Source organism: Strigops habroptila, chromosome 6, assembly GCF_004027225.2.
Source record: "Strigops habroptila isolate Jane chromosome 6, bStrHab1.2.pri, whole genome shotgun sequence".
Taxonomy (NCBI): Eukaryota; Metazoa; Chordata; class Aves; order Psittaciformes; family Psittacidae; genus Strigops; species Strigops habroptila.
In genome coordinates, this window is record NC_044282.2 from 14,354,452 (window position 1) to 14,375,099 (window position 20,648).

At 38.9% G+C, this 20,648-nt stretch overlaps 1 protein-coding gene across 1 annotated transcript in view; it reads left to right on the top strand.

The window, feature by feature from the left end:
• The window catches only part of REV3L (REV3 like, DNA directed polymerase zeta catalytic subunit), a 139,222-nt gene extending 118,599 nt beyond the window's left edge, over positions 1-20,623 (top strand). The window contains exons 31-32 of the mRNA XM_030489459.1: positions 16,798-17,007; positions 19,458-20,623. Coding sequence (XP_030345319.1) covers positions 16,798-17,007; positions 19,458-19,598 — 351 coding nt within the window. The 3' untranslated portion in view covers positions 19,599-20,623. The remainder of the gene's footprint in view (positions 1-16,797; positions 17,008-19,457) is intronic.
• Positions 20,624-20,648: the final 25 nt, after the last annotated feature.

Here is a 20,648-nt window from a genome sequence, read left to right on the forward strand (position 1 = left end):
ACTATATGGTTCTTAATGGTAGTGTCCCTATGTATTTCACAGTTGAGCTTCCTTCCCTACACTGTGAAGTCCCACAAAACATGGGTTCAGTTCTTGTGAAGAAAACCAGGGTTGTAGCCCTTAACTTCTTTGGACATAAATTTCAATTGGGCATGCAGGACATAGGTGTGATCTCCACAGCAGTGGTATTCATAGTCCAGATATTCTTTTACTGGGTGGTAGATGCACACCCGGAAGTGGAATGCACTTAAAATTTTTCTAAGAACTAGTATTATTGTAAGGTAAGTAATTATTCTTTTTTGACTGATCTGAAACAATTAGGAGGCTAAAAATATGGTATGCATTTTGATAAAGTGTATGAAAGGTCTGCTAAATTTTGTCAAGGCTCTGTAATTTATTGATAGGGTCAGTAAATGACAAATAGGTTCCCTTAACTATATTTGAAATATCAACATATGAAGTTAGTCTGTAATACATTGTTTCGTAGCAGTTCTGCAGAATTGCAGGCAATTTTTACTTCTGTCTTCAAGGGTAAATACGCTTCATGGCTGTCTGAGGAACTAATTGCTCAGTTCTGATCATTATTGCAAAGCATTGTGTATCCAAACTTCTATATGCTCTGTCCAAAATATTCTGCTTTTTATTAGTAGGGTACTATACAGAGATATGTGATACATGAGTAGTAGCAGCACACAAAAACAACAGCTGAAAAATGGATATGGCTTTAGAATTGTGGGAAAACTGCCTGAAAGTGCTTTCTCTTCCACTGAACTAGTAAGAAAGAACAAGACTGGAAGATCACGTAATACAGTGTGTTTTCATATTGAATTTTAACCTGTGTTGTACCTTTTAAAAAACATCTATGTAAACTCAGGAAAGAATACCAAAATTGTAGCCTTAGGATGACTGAAAAAAGAAGACAGTGCCAAGAAGCGTATACCGAAAAGACTGTCTTCTCTTGTGTTCTAGTATTTCAAAGCATGAGAAAACCCAAGGATGGCAAGAGAGGGTATCTTTCCTGTAATGTTGTCACTGCTGTCTTACAGAAAGATTCAGAGTGCTACTTCCTTCTCTCACCATTTGTGCTATCCAGCACTCATGTCTATCAGCTCCCACTGCAGTGGGCTTGCTTTTACTGTATGAAAGGTGCTGAGTTTTCTCTCCCCCGATCTGTGTAAGATTACAAGTAAAGCTTTGAGTTATACACTCGATAGAGCAGAAATCACTTCTTTTATTTTTCTTTTATTTTTTTTTTATTTTTTTTTTTACTGTTGTACACTAGTGTACGTGCACCTAGCTCTCAAGTAACATTCAGCAGTGCTATAGAGAATATATTGCCATGGACACTATTTCAATGAAACTGAAGTGGGAGTTATCTTCAGAGGAATGTGCAAGAGCAGAAAAACTGGAGGGGTTTTATTTAGAGATCATGTAGAAGACTGGTAAATAATCTTGTGCAATCAGTAACAGTCTTTAATAATTTGTATTTTTCTAGAGAGCTCAAATTGGAAGAGGGACAGCTTGATCTGGTCTTGACCTCCTATAACTTGTCTAAATATATTTGCTTTTAATGTCTTTAGATGAAAAGAAGGAGAACAGGTTTGCAGCTGAGCTGGATGAATATGGATCAGATACAATGAGTGAAATAAATATTGTTGGGCGAATTATCTTAAATATTTGGAGAATGATGAGAAATGAGGTAACGCTTTTAAAAGGTTAATGTAATTGACTTATGGGGGTTTAATTATTGTAGATGTTTTTGAAATTTCATATAACTAAGGTAACTTTTTGTTCTTTATTTGTACACCTTTTCAAATAGAGGAGTCTGCCGCTTTGTTAGAGTGGATTTTTGCATTTTGCTAAAATGCAAAACACTGAAGCCCATATCTTTCAGTAATGTTTCTTAATGATACTCCTTTTCAATTCTTTGTGGGTTTTGAGAATAACTTACCTGTTTTAGCAATTTGTCTAGTATGGGACTTTTAGTAAATTAAATACGTGAACTTATTTTAAGCTGTCAGACTTATTCATTGTTTTGCTGTTTATGACTTTACATTTAATACTTAAATAGTTCAGTCTTTACAAATCTTGTTCTGACCAAATTCAGGCCTGATCTTTGTGATCTTCTTAATTCCACATATTCTTTTCGATTTATGAGAGAGATTCTTTCTTGACTTGTAAATAGTTAGGGACTTCTAAGTATAAATGTTCACCTTTTTAACAAAGAATTCTAATAAAAAGTTGGTAAATGCAGTGTTACAGTTTTTAAAAAGTAGAGATTTCTTTGACTGTGAAAGACATCATATGTGTTAACAGGTCCTCTGTGTTCTTCTAGGTGAATCTAATGAATTACACTTTTGAAAACGTGGGCTTTCATGTTCTTCATCAACGTTTTCCTTTATTTACTTTCCGAGTTCTGTCTGATTGGTTTGATAATAAGGCAGATGTCTACAGGTAATGATCTATTAATCCATTTTGTTTGTTGTTTTTAAGGCTGGATTCTTAACATGGGATAGGTACAATCTAAAGTCAGCACAGAAAGAAATAATCAATTTAGCTCAGGTACTAGAATGGTCTATATGCAGCAACATGAGCTTACTTGCTCTGCTGTTCTGCTGTGTAGTTATACCCTAAGTATTTCATCGCTGTGTATTTTTCTGTTTAAAGTACACAAAACCAAAATATTTTCAATTGCAGTTTCAATGTATTTGGATAGACATACTATTTTGAAGTTCTGTAAAGTCTTTATTTTGATTATACTATTAATCAGAAGGACTTTCAATGAACTGTGAAGTTCACAGTGCATGTCAACCAACCTAGGCTTAAAAACAGTACAAAACTGTGCAGAATGTTAAGACAGTAAGTGTAGCTGCTTAAAAATACCTTTCTATGATATGTATCTCACTGGGCTTCAGTCTTCCTTGGAGTCATTTGGTATTGTGTGATATGAACAATTCATAAAACTTGAGTACTGATCTGAACGTCATTTGTGACATACATGTAATTTCTGTAGAAGTTAAGTACTTTTTAACTAGGTGGAGACTTGGTTTTGTGCTGAAATTATAAACTTATGTTCAACTAAGATAGGTATTGTTAATACAGAAGGATGCTTCCACAGAAGTCCACTCAGTTAAAAAACCCATGTAAACAGATGGAGAGAAACTCAAATTTATTTATTTATTTATTTCAGTAATCCTTTAGGGTAGTAAGGAAAACAGGACATAGCATGTCATTGAGATGTGCCTTAACAGTAGTTTGCTGTAACTCATTCTGTGTCTATCTTTAGATAAGTGTAAGTGTGTGCTTACGGGAGCCACATTTTTGAAAGAGCCATATGCAAATGTCACGGGGGAAATTCTATTTGCTGGTTTGTAACAAGTTATCATAAAAATTTGTTTTTCTTAGTAGAAAGAGCAGTGCTTTCCTGATGGCTTATAACGAGGCATTAATTTTCACAGGTGGAAAATGGTTGATCATTATGTTAGCCGGGTCCGTGGGAATCTCCAGTTGTTAAATAAACTGGATTTGATTGACAGAACAAGTGAAATGGCGAGACTTTTTGGCATTCAGTTCTTGCACGTCTTAACAAGAGGCTCCCAGGTATGATTTCGTTTTCTTTACACTTCACAAAAGCAAAATAGTCTTTACAAAATGTTTTAGTTTCTTTGGCATCTTTTCAGTCAGTATACGTATATTCATAAGGTCACAGATGACTGTTTTGCATAATGTGAAAATGAAACATAAAGAAAGGCAATTCAAAACTAGTAATAATGTTTTGAATAGCTTTGTCTCGGAGATTAAAAATAAAATGGAATGCCCCAAATGTAATCATGCCAGTGGGTCTCTTCTGTCTTTGGGAGCCCTACGTTTTTCCTTTGAGTTGGTATTTTTCACACTTAGATGAGTCTGTAAATGAATGCTTTTTAAAATATTAAGAAATATAATTGAGCATGTTTTAGAAAGATGAGATTATTTTCTTCCAGGGCAGACAAAGCTGCATCGAATATGTTCTAAGTGACATTTCCTGTGAAGCAGACCTCTGGGTGAGATTTGATGATAAGACAAGAAGGGCTCTGGCTTTATTAAGTACATGTGTCATGCAAAATGTGTGTGGTCCTGTTATTTTGATACTAGCTTCAGAGGGAAAGGGAGCAGGGCAGAGCGAGATTCATGCTACTCTCTCTTTGAGACCCCAGCAGTCTCCAGTAATACCAAAGGCTTTCCTTGCCCAGGTTCTGAGTGACTAGACTAACTAGACTGGTTTTCATGGCTTCACATGTGCCCTGAATGAGACACAAGTACTCTCTCACTCAGGTGTGTCTGCTCTTCTGTTGTTGTCTTCTTTCCTACCATAATTCTTCTTTCCTACCATCTTTCTGCTTTCTATTTTAATAGACATGTAGCTGGGCTGACCAGGATTGATTATTTTGTTAACTGCTGTGGACAAAAAGAAAGCTTAAAAATGAATGTCCTAAGCAGACCAGCATTGTCTTAAGCCAAACAGAATGGGAGTGTCTGAAGCTGCAGTTCCTTAACAATTCAATGCAATTTAAAAAGTGTTGCCACCTTTTTCCCTTTGACTGCAGCAGCCTCTGTCATCTCTTGACCCAGTGCAGGTTCTTGCCGGTCTTACTGGTACTGGCCCTATATTCAGCGGCAGACCTACAGTGGCATTCAGTAGGCATTTGCCAGTTCAGCTCCCTGATGTGGTTTACCTTGTTACCAGAACAGTAACGCTGCTGGAGCAGGGAAGAGAAATGCACAGTTAGGGCCAGGGAGGGTAGGACTGGCTTGCTGCCAGCGTAGATATGCTTAAGCTGTCATCATTGCAGCCCACAAAGACTGTTCTGCCTGTCATTTTCTCAAATGGCTGTGAGTGGGAGTGAGCAACAGAAACATGCTGCATTTTCTGTCCTGACTGTTCTTTTCTCTCTCCTTCTGTGCACGTATGTTTTGTTTCCATTGAAACTTTATAAATCACAAAGATGGCAGTGCAACAATTCCCTGTCACCTCAAATAATTACTTTTTTTACTCAGAAGAATCATCACTATGTTTTATGAAGATACTCCTTTTCTCCTTAGCTGAAAAGGTGTTAAAATGGAATAGTACTAAGGACAGATTTCAGATATTTTAAGGGTTGGGGTTTTTTTCATATTTTTGTGTATCTCATTAAGTTTTACAAGACCATTTTAAAAGGTTTTTTAATTTTATTTTATTAAACTATCTTGAATATTCCATAGTAGACTAAACGAATGAATTTTCATACAGATTATTAGTCAGATGATTGAAGAACTTGCTGAAAACTAGGAAAAAAAACCCAAAACCACCCAAACTAGCTCTTGCCAGATCCAGTCCCTGACCACCTCATCACACATCTGAGTTGATCACTGGACACAAATCAGTGTGCAGTTAGTGCAAGGCAGCAGCAGCGTAGGCTGCTGCAAAACTATGCTTTCAAACCCCAACCTGTTTGTAAGGTGTCAGAATCCTGTTAAAGCTGTTGGTTCTGTAAGTTCATTTAAAACATCAAAGTTAAAGAAATTATACCTCACCCATTCAGTGCAATGGTTGAATACGTAGCGTGTCAGGTAGAGGGCTTTTGAATAGTAATTTAATTGCTTACAAAGCACAGGATTTTAGGATTATGTAGGATTATTCTTTGATATTTGGGGATTTTTTTCAGTCCTTTGCCACCCATGTATGTAATTTTCAGCTATTTTGGTTTTTACTGTAAGTGGACAGAGTGAATACCTGGTTATTAGTGCTTTTAAAGCCTTACTAACACATTGAATAATACATAAACAGGGCTGTGTTTTTCTCATGTTGATGCCTCCACATGTGATATTTTGTGATGTCTTGAACAAGGTGAAAGTTTTGAAGCTTTTTGTTGCTTTACGCTTACTGTACTACGTGTGGCATCATCAGACAGAAAGCACAATACCCAGTGCAAAGCAGCACACTTTTGAAATGGGCTGACTTAGATTCTTCCATTGGTTCTTGTGCTGACAAGTACTTTCTAGTTACTTCTCAAGGTCAAAAGCTTGGAGGCACGATTATCGACTTACACAGCTCACATGTCATTCTCCGTTCTCCCAAATGTTGGAATGAAATTGCTGAGCAGATTCCTACGGAAAATGGTTGTCAACTGTGTATTTGTTTTCTTCAATGTTGTGCGGGTCTAAAAAATACAGTTTAGCAAATGCTCATTCATGACTGTAGCATGGCCCTCTGTGTATTGTTGCAGCATGTTGGATGTGTATTTTTTCCACAGATAAGAATCAGAAGTACTTGATTTTAATGATTAGGGCTAAATGATAAAGGAACACGTGTAAACGTTCTACTGTATGTCATAGAAAATTGCCATACTCTTGCTTTTAATGTATATTTTGGAAAACTAGCTGTCCGTGCTTTAAATTCAGGAAACGTAAGTGCCTATTTACACAGTTTTAATACACCCATGTTTATTCTGCGTTTTTTAAATTTTAATGATTATATCCATACTGTTTTGCAGTATCGTGTGGAGTCTATGATGCTGCGTGTTGCAAAGCCAATGAATTATATTCCTGTGACACCCAGTGTCCAGCAGCGAGCTCAAATGAAAGCCCTGCAATGTGTTCCCTTAATAATGGAGCCAGAATCCCGCTTCTACAGCAATGCTGTTCTTGTATAAGATTTTCAGTCGTTATATCCTTCCATTGTGATAGCATACAACTACTGTTTTTCAACCTGCCTGGGACACGTTGAAAACTTAGGAAAGTAAGTTGTTACTCTTTTTGCACAAACTTTTGGTTCCATAGAGACTTTATCACCTTTTCTAAGGTACTGAGAACCCTTGGTTGTCATTGGAAACAGTGGGCATGTATCAACAGCACTGTTTTGTGTTACACAATAGAAATGATAAAGATCCTCTGTGTGGGTGTGTGCCTTCGTGTGTACACACTCAGACATACACATATACCATTTTTATCGATGTAAAATACATCAATATGTATTTTTAATTAAATACAGAATTAGACTCTGTTCTGTTAAAAAAAAAAATCTGTGTATGTGTGTATACCTGCTCCTTTACTGTGGTGATACTAGTTTTTAATATTGCTTCAGGGTAAGTTAAAATGTTAGGTAAATCCACTACCTATTTCAAAACTAGGCTGCTGCTATTCCGCTGTATGTTAATAAATTGTTGTTGTTCTCTTCTAACAGTTGTAGTTCACTCTGGTCTTAACTGTTCAAAATGAAAAGATACAATGAGTTATTCTGTGTAGCATTTCTTATTGAGCTTAACATTGAGTAATTTTGTTCATTGGAAAAAACGTCATTGCTCATTATAATTACCTCTCTTCCAAATAACAATATTTGGAAGCATGGGAAAATGCATGCAATGACTGCTAGTTGTCACCATGAGGTTTTCAAGTTTCTGATTTGAAATTCTGAATTTGTAAGAAGAAAATATATGCAATGTGTTGCTTGGTAAACATGCAGGGTTTCCATAGGGCATTATGGTATGAGTGCATGCCTCCAGTAGTACAGCATTTGGGAATAATGCATTAATGCAGAACAGAATTGGTAAATTACACATGTGGAATTTAGCCATTTATTACTACTTCATTCCTAGAGCCTTTTGTGTGTAGGTAAGAAATTTTAAATGATAGTATGTTTGTTTATACCTGGGATTATAATTGTGGTTCTATCCTTGCTCGCATTATCAGCATTTTAATGTGAGTTGATGCTTTTGCTTGATCAGGCTGTAAATGAATGAATTGTATTCGTATTTCATTTTCTCTTTATTAGATACGATGCATTCAAATTTGGCTGTACATCTCTCAGAGTACCTCCCGACTTACTTTACCACATTAGGCATGATATCACAGTGTCACCCAGTGGAGTAGCTTTTGTCAAGGTAATTATATTACTGCTCCGTGACAGGCATTTTCACTTCCTGTTGGCTGACTAGCTTAAGATCAAAATGATATTGTAGTTTATATTTTGCTGCATTAAGAGCAGACAGAAGGGGGGAGGTTCAGCCTCCCATTTCCCAGTGTTTTTTGATATTTGTCAGAGTGCCGAGTTTCTGGCAGTACAGGAAATAAAATGTCATCTTTGTGCTTTCATTTATACTGAAGGCTTATTTCATCTATAATTAAACTGTATTTACTTGTGCAGTTTGGGGATCAAACAGTAATTACGTGTGTGTAACACTTCATTCTTCTCCTGCTGTATAGCAGAATATTTTCCTAGGAAAAGACTCATGGCTTGGGAGATGAGTCAAGAAAGCCTTGACTGGCTTTCTATTGTTCTCATTTTATGTTATATGTACTGCTGGCTGATTTGTAATGAATTAATAAATATGGCCTGGAGCTCTTACAAGTAAGTGGCCAATCACCATCATACATATATGTAATGTAAACCAGAAACTTTCAGTAAAGAATATTGGTGGAATTTTTAAAATACAGTATTCCTTTAGTATTTAACATCTTGAGAATCAACAGTTTGATACTGAAGTCCCGTTTTAGTTAATAAGGTTATCTAAACATTGCATTAGCAGGGCTGATGAAAACAAAGAACAAAAGGCTATTCACCCTGCCTTTAAGAGCTTTGCCTGTACTCTAGGTTGCTTGTAATATCTGTGGGAAGAGCCAAACCGTTGGTGCCTAGGGCATCTTGCTAATTCATTTGTTGTCTTAAGAGTGATTGTCTAACAGTTCAGAGTTTTGCTTTTACTTCTAACTGTTTAGGTTGGGGCTTTTTAACATAATTTTTCCTTTGTTCCCTTTATGGCAGCCTTCAGTAAGAAAGGGTGTGCTGCCAAGAATGCTAGAAGAAATCTTGAAGACTAGGATAATGGTGAAACAGTCAATGAAGGCTTATAAGCATGACAAGGCTATAACTCGAATGCTTGAAGCTCGTCAGTTGGGTCTTAAATTTATAGCTAATTTTACATTTGGTTATACTGCTGCTAATTTTTCTGGAAGAATGCCATGCACTGAGGTAAGGATTGCAGATACAAATGCAGAAAAACTGTGGAAAAGACACTGTTAATAAAGTATAGTCAGACATCGCAGTATTATTATTTGAAATGTATTTAAAGTAAATACCTTCTTAAAAACTGGTTTTATTTGTAGTACTGACAGTCAGCCACTTGGGATTTATTTGTGATCCTAAACAACTAATTTTAATTCTTCCCATAAAAGAGCATTTGGAGTTGGCATTTCTGTAGAACTCCTTCCAAAGGTAGATTGGATTACAGTTCTAATAGTGGAAATAAAACATTGTAGCTCTTTCATAGTTTTCATAAAAGGAGGGATCAGCAGAATTCAAGAGCTAGAGAAAATGATCTGAAGCGATCTCGTCTTGCTCCTTACACTTCTAATAAGCCTAAAGAAGTTTAAACCAAATATTCCTTTAATTCTTAATAGTTTTTGATCACTATTGCTGTAATTCTTGCTATTCTGGGGTAACATAAGCAACCTTTTTATTTATTATATGCATTTAAACCATGAAATAAAATAGATTATCTCAATATAGTAATTTTCATAAACAGATCAAGCAAGTTTAGATTGTGTTTACCAAGAGCTAGTGTTTGGTTTAGCAGTAAAGATTTTCAATTGATCTTTAACTTTGCAGGTTGGGGATAGCATTGTCCACAAAGCCAGAGAAACATTGGAGCGTGCTATAAAACTGGTGAACGATACCAAAAAATGGGGTGCTCACGTTGTGTATGGTGACACTGACAGGTAATCAATGGTCTGTTTCTTGCAGTGTTTTAAAATCATAGTAGTTCTTTGTAGATATGTTTTTCTTTTGTCTTAAGAAGGAGAATTTATGATACTGAAAAGAGTGTGTGGACCTTTTTTGGGATGTTGCTTACTGCCTTGCTGGATATGCAAACTAAAATATATTTATTTTCTTGGAGTTTCTTTTAGGACTCTTAGAACTTTGAGGGTTTCCTTTCTTTTGAAAATTATGAGGAACAGAAAGAGGGGGGAAATCTTATTTTTTCAGCTGTGAATGAATATGTCTTATTTATCAAATGAGTATTTTTGTGCCTGTTTCTGCTGCCATTTTTATTTTGCAAAACAGTATTCATAATGTAGTAGGCATTGCATGTTGATACTTAGAGGAAGGCACTATTTTAAGCTTCAGAAGTGGATACAATTCAGAAGCAGCCACCAGAGCATGCAAAGATATGATTAGGCTGCCTGAAATACATCATATAAATAGCTCTTCTTTCCCAGTCAGTCTTTCATCTAAATAATTGCCATGCTCTGGGCATCTCCATCTTTGGGGCTAGGCTTGGATAATTTTTCAGGAAACAAAGCTTGTCTGGCTGTCTTTCCTTAATACCTTGATTACTCTGATAACTTGGTAACTGATTTCAGCCAGATTTGATGAAAGACTTGAAATTTCAAAGAAACTAAATTCATAGTAGCTTCATGGAAAAAAAGAAATTAAAAAAAAAAATGTTGGAGAAAGGAAGTAAAATTCTCTTGCTGCCCATAGTGGGGAAAAAAGGATGTACCAGAGCTCTTACAGTTCTCTCTTGGGAACTCAGGTTTTGCAGAGCCCAGGAGCAGTCACGTTCCCTGCCTCAGCAGAGAGTCACAGCATTTGTTGTGTCTTTGGCACTTCTAATCTCATTCAGAATGTTGAAGTTTCTCATGGCTTTGGCTTTTCTATGTAGGAAGGGAACAGAATTGATAACAACATCCCTGCCTTGCCACCAGGAAACTATAGCTTATAAGTTTGAAGAGCCATGTGGAACAGATTTGTGCTTATTTCCTATGTTTGATTTCTTGTAGCATGTTTGTACTCTTGAAAGGAGCCACGAAGGAGCAGTCTTTTAAGATTGGTCAAGAAATTGCTGAAGCTGTAACGGCAACAAACCCCAAACCTGTTAAACTGAAATTTGAAAAGGTAAAAGGAAAATACTTTGCATCCAGTGTGTTGAGTGAAAACATTGTTGTTTTAAAAAGTGAAGAGAGAAGATTTTTCTGGACACTAATGTAGCACAAGGATATACAGCAGTCGTGTGCTGTGCTGTACTGTTTCTGCAGGTACATTGCAAGCTCCTTGTCAGAATGCTGCAGCCATGAGCAACAATAAATATTCCTGCATTTACATCAGGATGCCTGGTGGCCTGTTGCACTTGCCAGCACCAGGCAATTTGAAATTCCTTTCTCATCAATATTTAGAAATCATAGAATCATAGAATGGTTCAGGTTGGAAGGGACCTTAAAGATCATCTAGTTCTAACCCCCTTGCAGTGGACAGGGACACCTTCCACTAGATCACGTTGCTCAAAACCCCATCAACATGAACAATTTCAGGGATGGGGCATCCATGGCTTCTCTGGGCAACCTGTTCCAGTGCCTCATCATCCTTACAGTGAAGAATTTCTTTCTAATATCTAAATCAACCCTGTCAGTTTAAAGCCATTCCCCCTTGTCCTATCCCTACATGCCCTTTTACAAGGTCCATCTCCAGATTTCTCGTAAGCCCTTTTTAGGTACTGGAAAGCTGCTGTAAGATCTCCCAGAGCCTTCTCAGGCTGAGAAAGTTGCAGTTGTTCAGCCTGGTTTTCACAGGAGAGGTGCTCCAGCCCTCTGATCATTTTCGTGGCTGCCCTCTGGACTCACTCCAACAGGTCCACATCCTTCTTATCTTTGATGCAGCCCAGGATATGGTTGGCTTTGTGGGCTGCAAGTGCACAACGTCTCCCTCGGTTTTGTATCACATACAATCAAAGGAATGCATGCAGCTTGGTAGAGGAAATGTACGTCATCCCTTGAAGTGATTCCAGTGCATTAATTACAAGCCTTATATTCAGCCTTCAGCCAGCCTTAGCACGCTTCAGGATATGTCCATGGAATACATATACAGATAAAATAAAAAATCCTAAAAATCCATTCAGTAGGCTTTTGGAAGAAGTATTAATGACAATAAGCATTTTATAGAAGAGCAAGGCTATGTGATACTAATTTTGGTGGAAGTTTATCATCGGAAAATCATTAGCAATCAGTTCAGGTGCTCTAGATATTTATACGTACATACCTGACTCAACAGGGTCAATCAGAATTTGTAAGCAAATTGCCATTTTCCACTGAAAATACAATAGAAAAATATTAGCTGTATGAAGGCACGGCAACGTTTCCTCACTGACTGATGTACAGGGACCCTTCCCACTTTGAGGCAATCCTCAAAGTGTATCATTAAGCTGAAGTAATTAGCCAGAAAAAAAAAAATATTAGGTGCAAGGATATACTTGAGAAGATGGCCAAGTGCTTCACTTTAAGTGCTCTTATTCACCTGTGGGTCAAAGTACTGAGTACTCTCCTAGCGTGGCTTCCTAGCACAGGACGAGAAAAATGCCTCAGAGCTGGAGCATCGTTCAAGAAGTGGAACGCCTGTGTGCAGGACCTCCTTCAGCTTGAGGCAATCTAAACTGGCTGCTCCCTCTTCCAGGAGAGTCAGGAAGATGTGGTGTTACACTGTGTGTTATCCTGGGAACAAACTGTTCTCCATTGTTTCTTTTAAAACTGGTCAAGGAATACTGACACAATCAAGAATGAATTAAAAGGTTGGAGAAAACAAACTAAGGAGACCATGACCCTAGAAATCCATTCATGAGGAAACTATTCTCCAAGCATAGGCATTTAATAAACATGCTTTCCTCAAATCAGGATACTGACTGATTTTAGGTTCATAACCTCATAATTAGATGAGGTTTGAAAATACAAAGTTCAAAGCCACTACTTTAGCTGGGGAAGTTTTCTTCTCTGATGTTTAAAATGAAGTTACTGTCTTTTTAAGAAAGAGAGATAATACGGTTACATTAAAAACACTGACAGGCGCAATCCAGAAAAGTAAGGGTACTCGAAACAGACTATACTGTGTGTCGCTTTTCATCTGAGCTTCAGGTTGCTTAGCCTTTACAGCTAGATGAAATACAAAGTGATTGAAGAATGGGACATGACTGAATCCCAACTTCCTCAGCTGTCCCTTTAACAGTCCCTTGATCTAGAGCCACCTTACACTCCCAACACATGCTGGATTGGGCTATCTTTTGTTTTAACATTCCAGGTCTACTTGCCATGTGTCCTGCAAACTAAAAAGAGGTACGTGGGTTACATGTATGAAACACTGGAGCAGAAGGACCCGGTATTTGACGCAAAAGGCATAGAGACAGTCCGAAGGGACTCCTGCCCTGCTGTTTCCAAGGTAAAATACTCATGCATCTCTTCTGAAAGAAATTAGAGGATTCTGTTATTTCATTGTGTGTTTGTTCTTTCTCAGAGTTTCTAGTCCTTGTAAGTTGTCTTAGACTTCATCTGTTTTTCTGGTATGAGCCATTTGAAAGACAAATTTAAGATCTTGCACAGCATTATAAGGAATTGCACTTTCCATCCTAACTACTGTCTTTCAGCCCCTAAAAAAATGATAAAAAGCCCTCAGCCCCATGTAAGTTCTCTAGAAGATCATTCTTGATCCAGTTCACTTTAACTGGAAGTAAGTATTACTCCAAGACGAGAGGGGCACACTGATGTGTCTGCTAAGCAGCTCGCTCACATAAATCTAGTTTAGCTAAGAATTCACTTAAAATAAACTTCCTTGCCTGTTTATTTGAAGCTGTGTATTAGGGGCTTAAAAAGAAAAGGCTCGTGTTCTTAGTCCAGTCAAAACATGCTTATGCCAGTAAAAAGGGTAACCACATAGGAGGATTTATTTCCATTTTTCTTTTTAATCCTGATTCTTTTGTTTGCTAATGTGGTCAGAAAATCATGGCAAAGTATTTTAGATGATGGGGAAAAAAACATCTTCTCTCATACTCTGAAAAGCCTCTGTAATTGTTGAACAGTCTTAGTGCCAGAGTGTGGATAATGTCATGAAAGATGCATTGAACTGAGGAAAAAGTTGCCCAGTAATGTGTTTATGAATGTCTTTGAGTGGAAGAGAATGGAACCTGTTGTCATATTAACATTCTAGTTCACAACTGATACTTTTTCTAAGCAGTGTGTCAATATTTCCATATAATTTACTGATTTATTTGGAATTCATTATCTTTTAGTTAAGCATACGAGTTTTTCTCACCTTTCTCCTTTGGTTGTAAAGATACTTGAGTGTTCTATCAAGCTGCTATTTGAAACACGGGACATAAGTCAGATCAAACAGTACGTTCAGAATCAATGCATGAAGTTACTGGAAGGAAAAGCCAGCATACAAGACTTCATCTTTGCAAAAGAGTACAGAGGGAGCTCAGCTTACAGACCTGGATCCTGTGTACCAGCCCTGGAAATCACCAGGTAAGGAGATTAAGCGCTAATCGTAGGTATTTTTTATCTTGACCTTCATACTGCCAAGTAACAGGTAGCAGTGGGGTGTCTCCTTCAGATATTGTTGCAGCAGTTGGCTCTGACTTTCTTCTGCATGTGAAGAGAGATCAGGCATCAGCTAGTGCTGGAGAGCCATTCTGTAGTCCTGGAAAGAGCCACACGTATTCAAGAGTAAAGCCTTTTGTCAAGATTCTGCAGCGGTGTGTTCACTGCTGGTACTTAAGCTTTGGGTTTTGTCCAAGGGCTTGACTCTCCAAGGTTGCCCATCACTCACTGATATCACATGTAATAGTCACATCTCTCAGTGCTGCAAGATACACTACCAGGCTTTAAAAAGTACCTTACTAAAAGCTAGTGTTTCATACTGTTGATACTGTTTATCAGTAATAGATAAGATGAGCTGGCACATTTTGCACCTTGCTTAATATAAAAGGTCTTTAAATTAAGACACGATTTTTGAATAAAATAAAATAAAATAAAATAAAACTCAAGTCCTGGACTGATACCTACTTCAAATTGAGCTGTTCTTTGCTTTCTGTGTACTTGAGCTCTTTTTAGAATCCTGGCTGCTCTTCATGAAGATACTTCTTTAAGAAAGAGGTAGCTAGAAAGCAACCTGCATGCAAACCCAAGTGGCCTGGAAAAGAACAGATCTTTAGGGCTCATATTCCAAGTTCTAAAATCTGGGTCTGATCATGAGTCTGTATCCTGTGCTTCATAATAGACACTAACTTAAGTGTCCTGGAGAGCTACTGATATAATCAGATGGGGAAGTTTACAAGCAAGTGAAGTAACTAAGAATTTGTCCCTGGATGCATTCTGACGGCTGTTTTTAAACAGGAGAATGCTCGCTTATGACCGTCGCTCTGAACCACGAGTTGGGGAGCGAGTGCCCTATGTCATCGTGTACGGCATGCCCGGCCTGCCCCTGATCCAGCTGGTGAGGCGGCCCGTTGAAGTCCTGCAGGATCCCAACCTGAGGCTGAACGCTACCTACTACATCACCAAACAAATTCTGCCACCGCTGGCGAGGATCTTCTCACTTATTGGCATAGACGTCTTCAGCTGGTACCATGAGCTGCCACGGGTAAGTGTTTGAAAACAGACAGATTACAAATACAGCACATCTATACCGTGTTTGGTTTCATTGTGACTTTTAATGGAATAAGCTTTATAAGAGGCAACAACAAAAGTTATTTTACAGGGCAGTGTTTGATGCCCAGACACGCAGACCTGGTTCTTAGATCCCACTTAGTAAATAAATTTTTTTGGCCAGCCCAGGGTTAATCTCAGTGTCAGCTCCTATTTTCCAACCTTGCCATAGTTTAAGAGTATTTTGCCGTAACTATGTTTTTTAGCAGTACTTTCATATGCATCTATTTGGCTGTACCACGTTTTAAATCTCTCTATAGTAGATGTTTGCACTCCTGTTTTTCCAAGAGGTTCTGAAGATCTTTCTTTTTTATAGAAAAGGTGGTAATGCCCCAGCAGCAGGAACACTTCTTTAAAAGTCTGTATCACCAGAAATTTTAAACTCATTATTTCCAAAACTGAGTTTCCTAAAAGTTAAAGAAATCACCGAGATGCAGGAAGTGTTAGCTGGATTTTAGCTTGTGGTTCCCCTGACAAAAAGGGATGGTGGAAGACTCTGTATCTGTGTAGTTTGGTGATTCTGCTTAGTGGAGAGTTCAGCAGCACAGAAGTACATCATGTTTCCCACTGCAGACTTCTAATACAGCCTTGGTTCAGTTCTGCTTCTCTCCTCTACCGTTCCGATGGCACCGCGACACTCACCTCAAGTGTCTCCAAGAAGCTGCTCTGAAAAGGCAAAAAGAGCCCTGATTTTCTGCGAGGCCGAGGGAGCACTGAGCAGAGCTGGTGTTTGAAGCAGCAAGTGCAGGATAGCACAAAGCATAAATCATGCAGCACTTGGAGTGAGTGCAGAGAACGAACCTCCCTGGGCAAGGGGGCAGCGGTGGAGCTTTGTCTGGAAAAATCAGAGCATGAGCTAGAACCATGGGGACCAAAGGACAGTGGCAGCTCTGCACCGGCAGAGAAACTCGATGGGAGGCAGGATCCAGAAGGCAGCCACTGGGGCTGCAGCCAGGACACCTCTGGGTGTGAAGCACATCAGCTCCTACAAAGGAACAACTGCAAGAGGCAGAGTTTGAGATGAGATCAGGAATTTAGCATGTGACTGAGGATTTCCGTGGTTACTCTTTGTCTTTTTTGGTGGGATTCACTGTGAAGTAGGTGTGGGTGAGCTCTACCCTGTGTATCACTTCAAGGCAGTGCTGTGCTCTTCAGAGCAATGTGATCCATGTTAATAATTTGTGTCTGAAGCCGTGCCCTGCAGGCTGTTGCACTTCCATACTCCTGTTAAAAAAATGAGGCTGTGCAATGTAGGAATAAAGCGAGCTGCTCTCTTAAAAGTTCATTACCTCTTAATTTTATTTTTCTAACAAACAGATTCAAAAAGCTGCCTCAGCTGCCCGCGGCGAGCTGGAGGGACGCAAAGGCACAATCTCCCAGTATTTCACGACCTTACATTGTCCCGTGTGCGATGAACTGACCCAGTACGGGATCTGTAATAAATGCAGAAGCCAGCCACAGCATGTGGCAGTGATTCTCAACCAAGAAATCCGAGAGCTGGAGCGTAAGCAGGAACAGCTGGTCAAGGTACGACTAAAGCACTGTCAGATGTCTGTCAGCCAGAGACGGGCTGAAATTTCAAAGCAGCCTGTTACTGAATGCCCCCAACAGAAATGGGAAGCACAGTCTGGGTGCTAAACGTGTTGCAGCTTGTTTGCTTTTCCCATTGCTGTTGAAGGCATTGTAGCAGCTGTTCCTCTCCCTAGCTTTGCATAAAACTGAAGGTAAAGGGGGGGATCAGAAGATGCTTTTCTTCTTTTTCAAGAGTATCTTACATGGTTTGTAGGTGCCTTTTTATAATGACAGCGATGGAGATTTGTGAAAGTATGAGTCACCTTTTTTGCGTTAAAATAACTGATGATGTTCTAGTAACAAAAACGTTGTCCCAGAAAATTCATTTATTTGTTTAATATGGATGTGTTTTAGCTTGGGGGCTTTCTTGTTACCCTTCCTCTCAATAGGAATTTTCCAAGCTGGTTTGTTTTTTTTGCCCGTGCTGGAAGTCAATGAAGAGGGTGGCTCGCTGTGCTCACCAGCAGAGCACAGTGCCTCCCCTTGCAGAAACATGTGCCTGTCCCACCTCATTTTCATACTGTTGTAGTTTATCATTAGTATTTCTGTTACAATGTATTTTTAGCACTAGCACGTGAACCATGTTCAAGACTTGTCTGAATTGCAGGGATATGAATGTTCCTGTAGTGTAGGCATCGATTTGATAGGTTCCCGTGGGGCTCCGTTGCTAGAAAACCATTACCGTTCACTAGTCATAAATACTGCATTAGTGAGTGTGTATTTTGTAACATTTGCTGTGATCTGCATTGTAAATGGCAGTAGAGGAAGGCGATGCCTGTTCTGCAGTTTTTCTGTGGTACTCTGAACCTTTTACATTGCTTTTGTTCTGGAATAAATCAGACCTGGGCAGATGGGGGCAGCCCCCTGGAAGGGTCAGTGGTTTGATCAGAACAGTCTTTTGTCCCTGCAACACCCAACGGGTCGGCAAGGCCTGGATCGATGTTGTAGTCAGCGTCTGATGACTAAGCCTCTCTAAGAGCGTCTGTCTCATTTTAATATGAAGATGTATACATCCTTCACAGCTTACATTCTTGGCCCTACATTATAGACATGCCGGAGCCAGCAGAAAACTGATACAACACTGAATCCTACGTTAGTTTAAAACACACTTAAAAACTATGTGCCATAGATTAAGGCCAGAGACTTTTCCCCTCTACACAAACTGAATTTAGAAAGTGTCTCGAGTACCATTTTAGGCTTGTCCCCTGCATTCAGACCAGCCACAGTCTTTCAGCAGAACAAGGGTAGGCTTGTTTCTGAGGTTCTTCTAGTGCTTATAAACCTGGAACAAACAGTTTAAATCCTGCTTCTGAACAAATGGTTTAAATCCCGTTCCTTTTGGTCACGGTTGCAGGTCAGAGGACTGGTATCCTCCAAGGTGCCATGGGCAGGACGTGGCTGAGCAGGGCAGCTCCTCTCCAGCTGCTGTCAGTTTAAATTTCTGGTCTGCGGGGATTTGGTGCTGGGACAGGTCTGGCCAAGAGGGTTGCTGGTACCCAGATAGTTTTAACATGGAAAGAAGGAAAGGAACCCATTTTAAAAGCAAAGGGATAAGATTTTGATTTGTTGTTGAAACTGTGCAAATGGTGCGATAACGCTGTGTAACGTTTTGATGTTACAAAACACAAGTGTGGCTGGAAGCAACTTGCTGAGTTTTTGGAAGAACCATCAAGAGGTAGCAGATGCTGGAAAGGAATAAAAATAAAATAGCGAAGAGGGGCCTTTGGTTTTCTGAAGGCAGCTACCTTTGGAAACCCTGTGCCTGCTACTACTTGATTTCATCGGGTATCTCATGTTAGAAGTACTTTCAAGTAGCGTTAACTACATTAAGGAGTATCCACGAATGAAGGAGAGCAGTGCAACCTGTGTGCCCTGTGCATTTCTCTCTTGGGATTGATTAATTCTGACCTCGAAAGTAAAACCCTAATTGAAGCTTAACTTGAAACAGTAGTAGTTTATCCAGTCCTTTCCTGTGTATAGAGTAACTGCAGACTAACAGTTTTGCCTCTTTTCAGTAGAAAACTTTTCTACAGGACAAGTTTATCATGGATATAACACACTGCCCCAGTTAAATCCACTCAACTCACTTACCTTATTTTAACACATACCACTACCACATCCGAATAGAACTCCATGAACAGGATTGAGGCCCGAGCGGCACAGCCCGGCTCCTCATCGCTGCTGCCCAGCACCGGCACTGGCAGCACGAGGAGCAGCCTGGCAGCTGCAGGAGAGGCCGCACCCAGAGCAGAGCTGCTCCGAAGTCCTGCGCTGGGGGAAGCTTGGTGCTCGTGGGGCTGCCCTCTTCTGCTGTCAGTGCTGAGGGCTTAGTAGTCACAAGTGATATATGCCTTGCTTGTTCCAAGTGTGAAATAATCTGGTTTGTTTTTTGACACGCAATCCAGATATGCAAGAACTGTACAGGCTGCTTTGAGCGACAGATCCAGTGTGTCTCCCTCAACTGTCCCGTACTCTTCAAGCTCTCCAGAGTCAGCAGAGAACTGTCCAAGGCACCGTACCTTCGCCAGCTGCTCGACCAGTTTTAAACGAGCTGTGTTACAGGATTCCAGGTGCTACTTTTTTTTTCCCTTCAGTGTTTACCACACTAAGACTATTGTGCATGGTGCTTTTCAACTCTCATCTAGTCCAGGATTGCCATTTTAACTGTTGGGTTTATTATCTGAAGAATAATGAACGCTTATCCTAACTAAATTAAAAACCAACAAACATTTGTTGACCTATTAATAGCTCACTTTTTAAGATGTACAAATTTCTTCCTTCTTTCATGTTTCTAACATACTGTTTTCTAATGCTGATGTTGAAATAAATAGCTATGTGTAACATCTTGTAAATCCATTTCCAAGTAGAAGTCAAGTTTACTTCCTGGAGGAAGGAGTACTGAAAACCTCTTGAACCGATACAACCATTCGTGTGTGTTCTTGAACTGTCAGTATCAAGACGTGTTACTTCGATATTATCCATTCACTTTATAATTTTGTCTGCGAAATATTTTGTAAATACACTTTTTTACTTTTCAAACAACTGAGTAAAATAATGTGCAATGACTTTTATACAGATAATTTTAAAGTTGGTTGGTATATCTCCTCCTGAGTTTTGCTTGATTCCAAGTAGATGGTTACTTTGATCAGACTGTGCAGGCAGTAGTATCATGTGTAGCATTTTGAAACATTTTTTTCTAAGAATTGCTGTCTTGCTTTAGCTATTAATGGGGCATTGTGAGGAACTGTGCAAAGACATTTTTGTTACAAACCTGTGGGACTGTTGCAATACTTTAAATATAAAATTTTATTCCATTTTTGCTTGTTTTGTATAGACATTTCTATTGCTTCTAAATATGCTTAAAATATTTTCTTTCCTTATGTACTGTACAGTTAAATCTTATTTGCCACCATCTTGACAAAATGTGTATTTAGAATATTTGTATAACTGTATAAAATGGAAAAGGAATTATGTGGTCAGTGCATTGTTTTCTAAACTGGAAATCATTTTGTTTTAGAAGTTAATAATGGAAACCATATTAAAGTTGAATAAAATGATATGGTAAAAATTACATGGGTTTTCATATTTACCCTCAG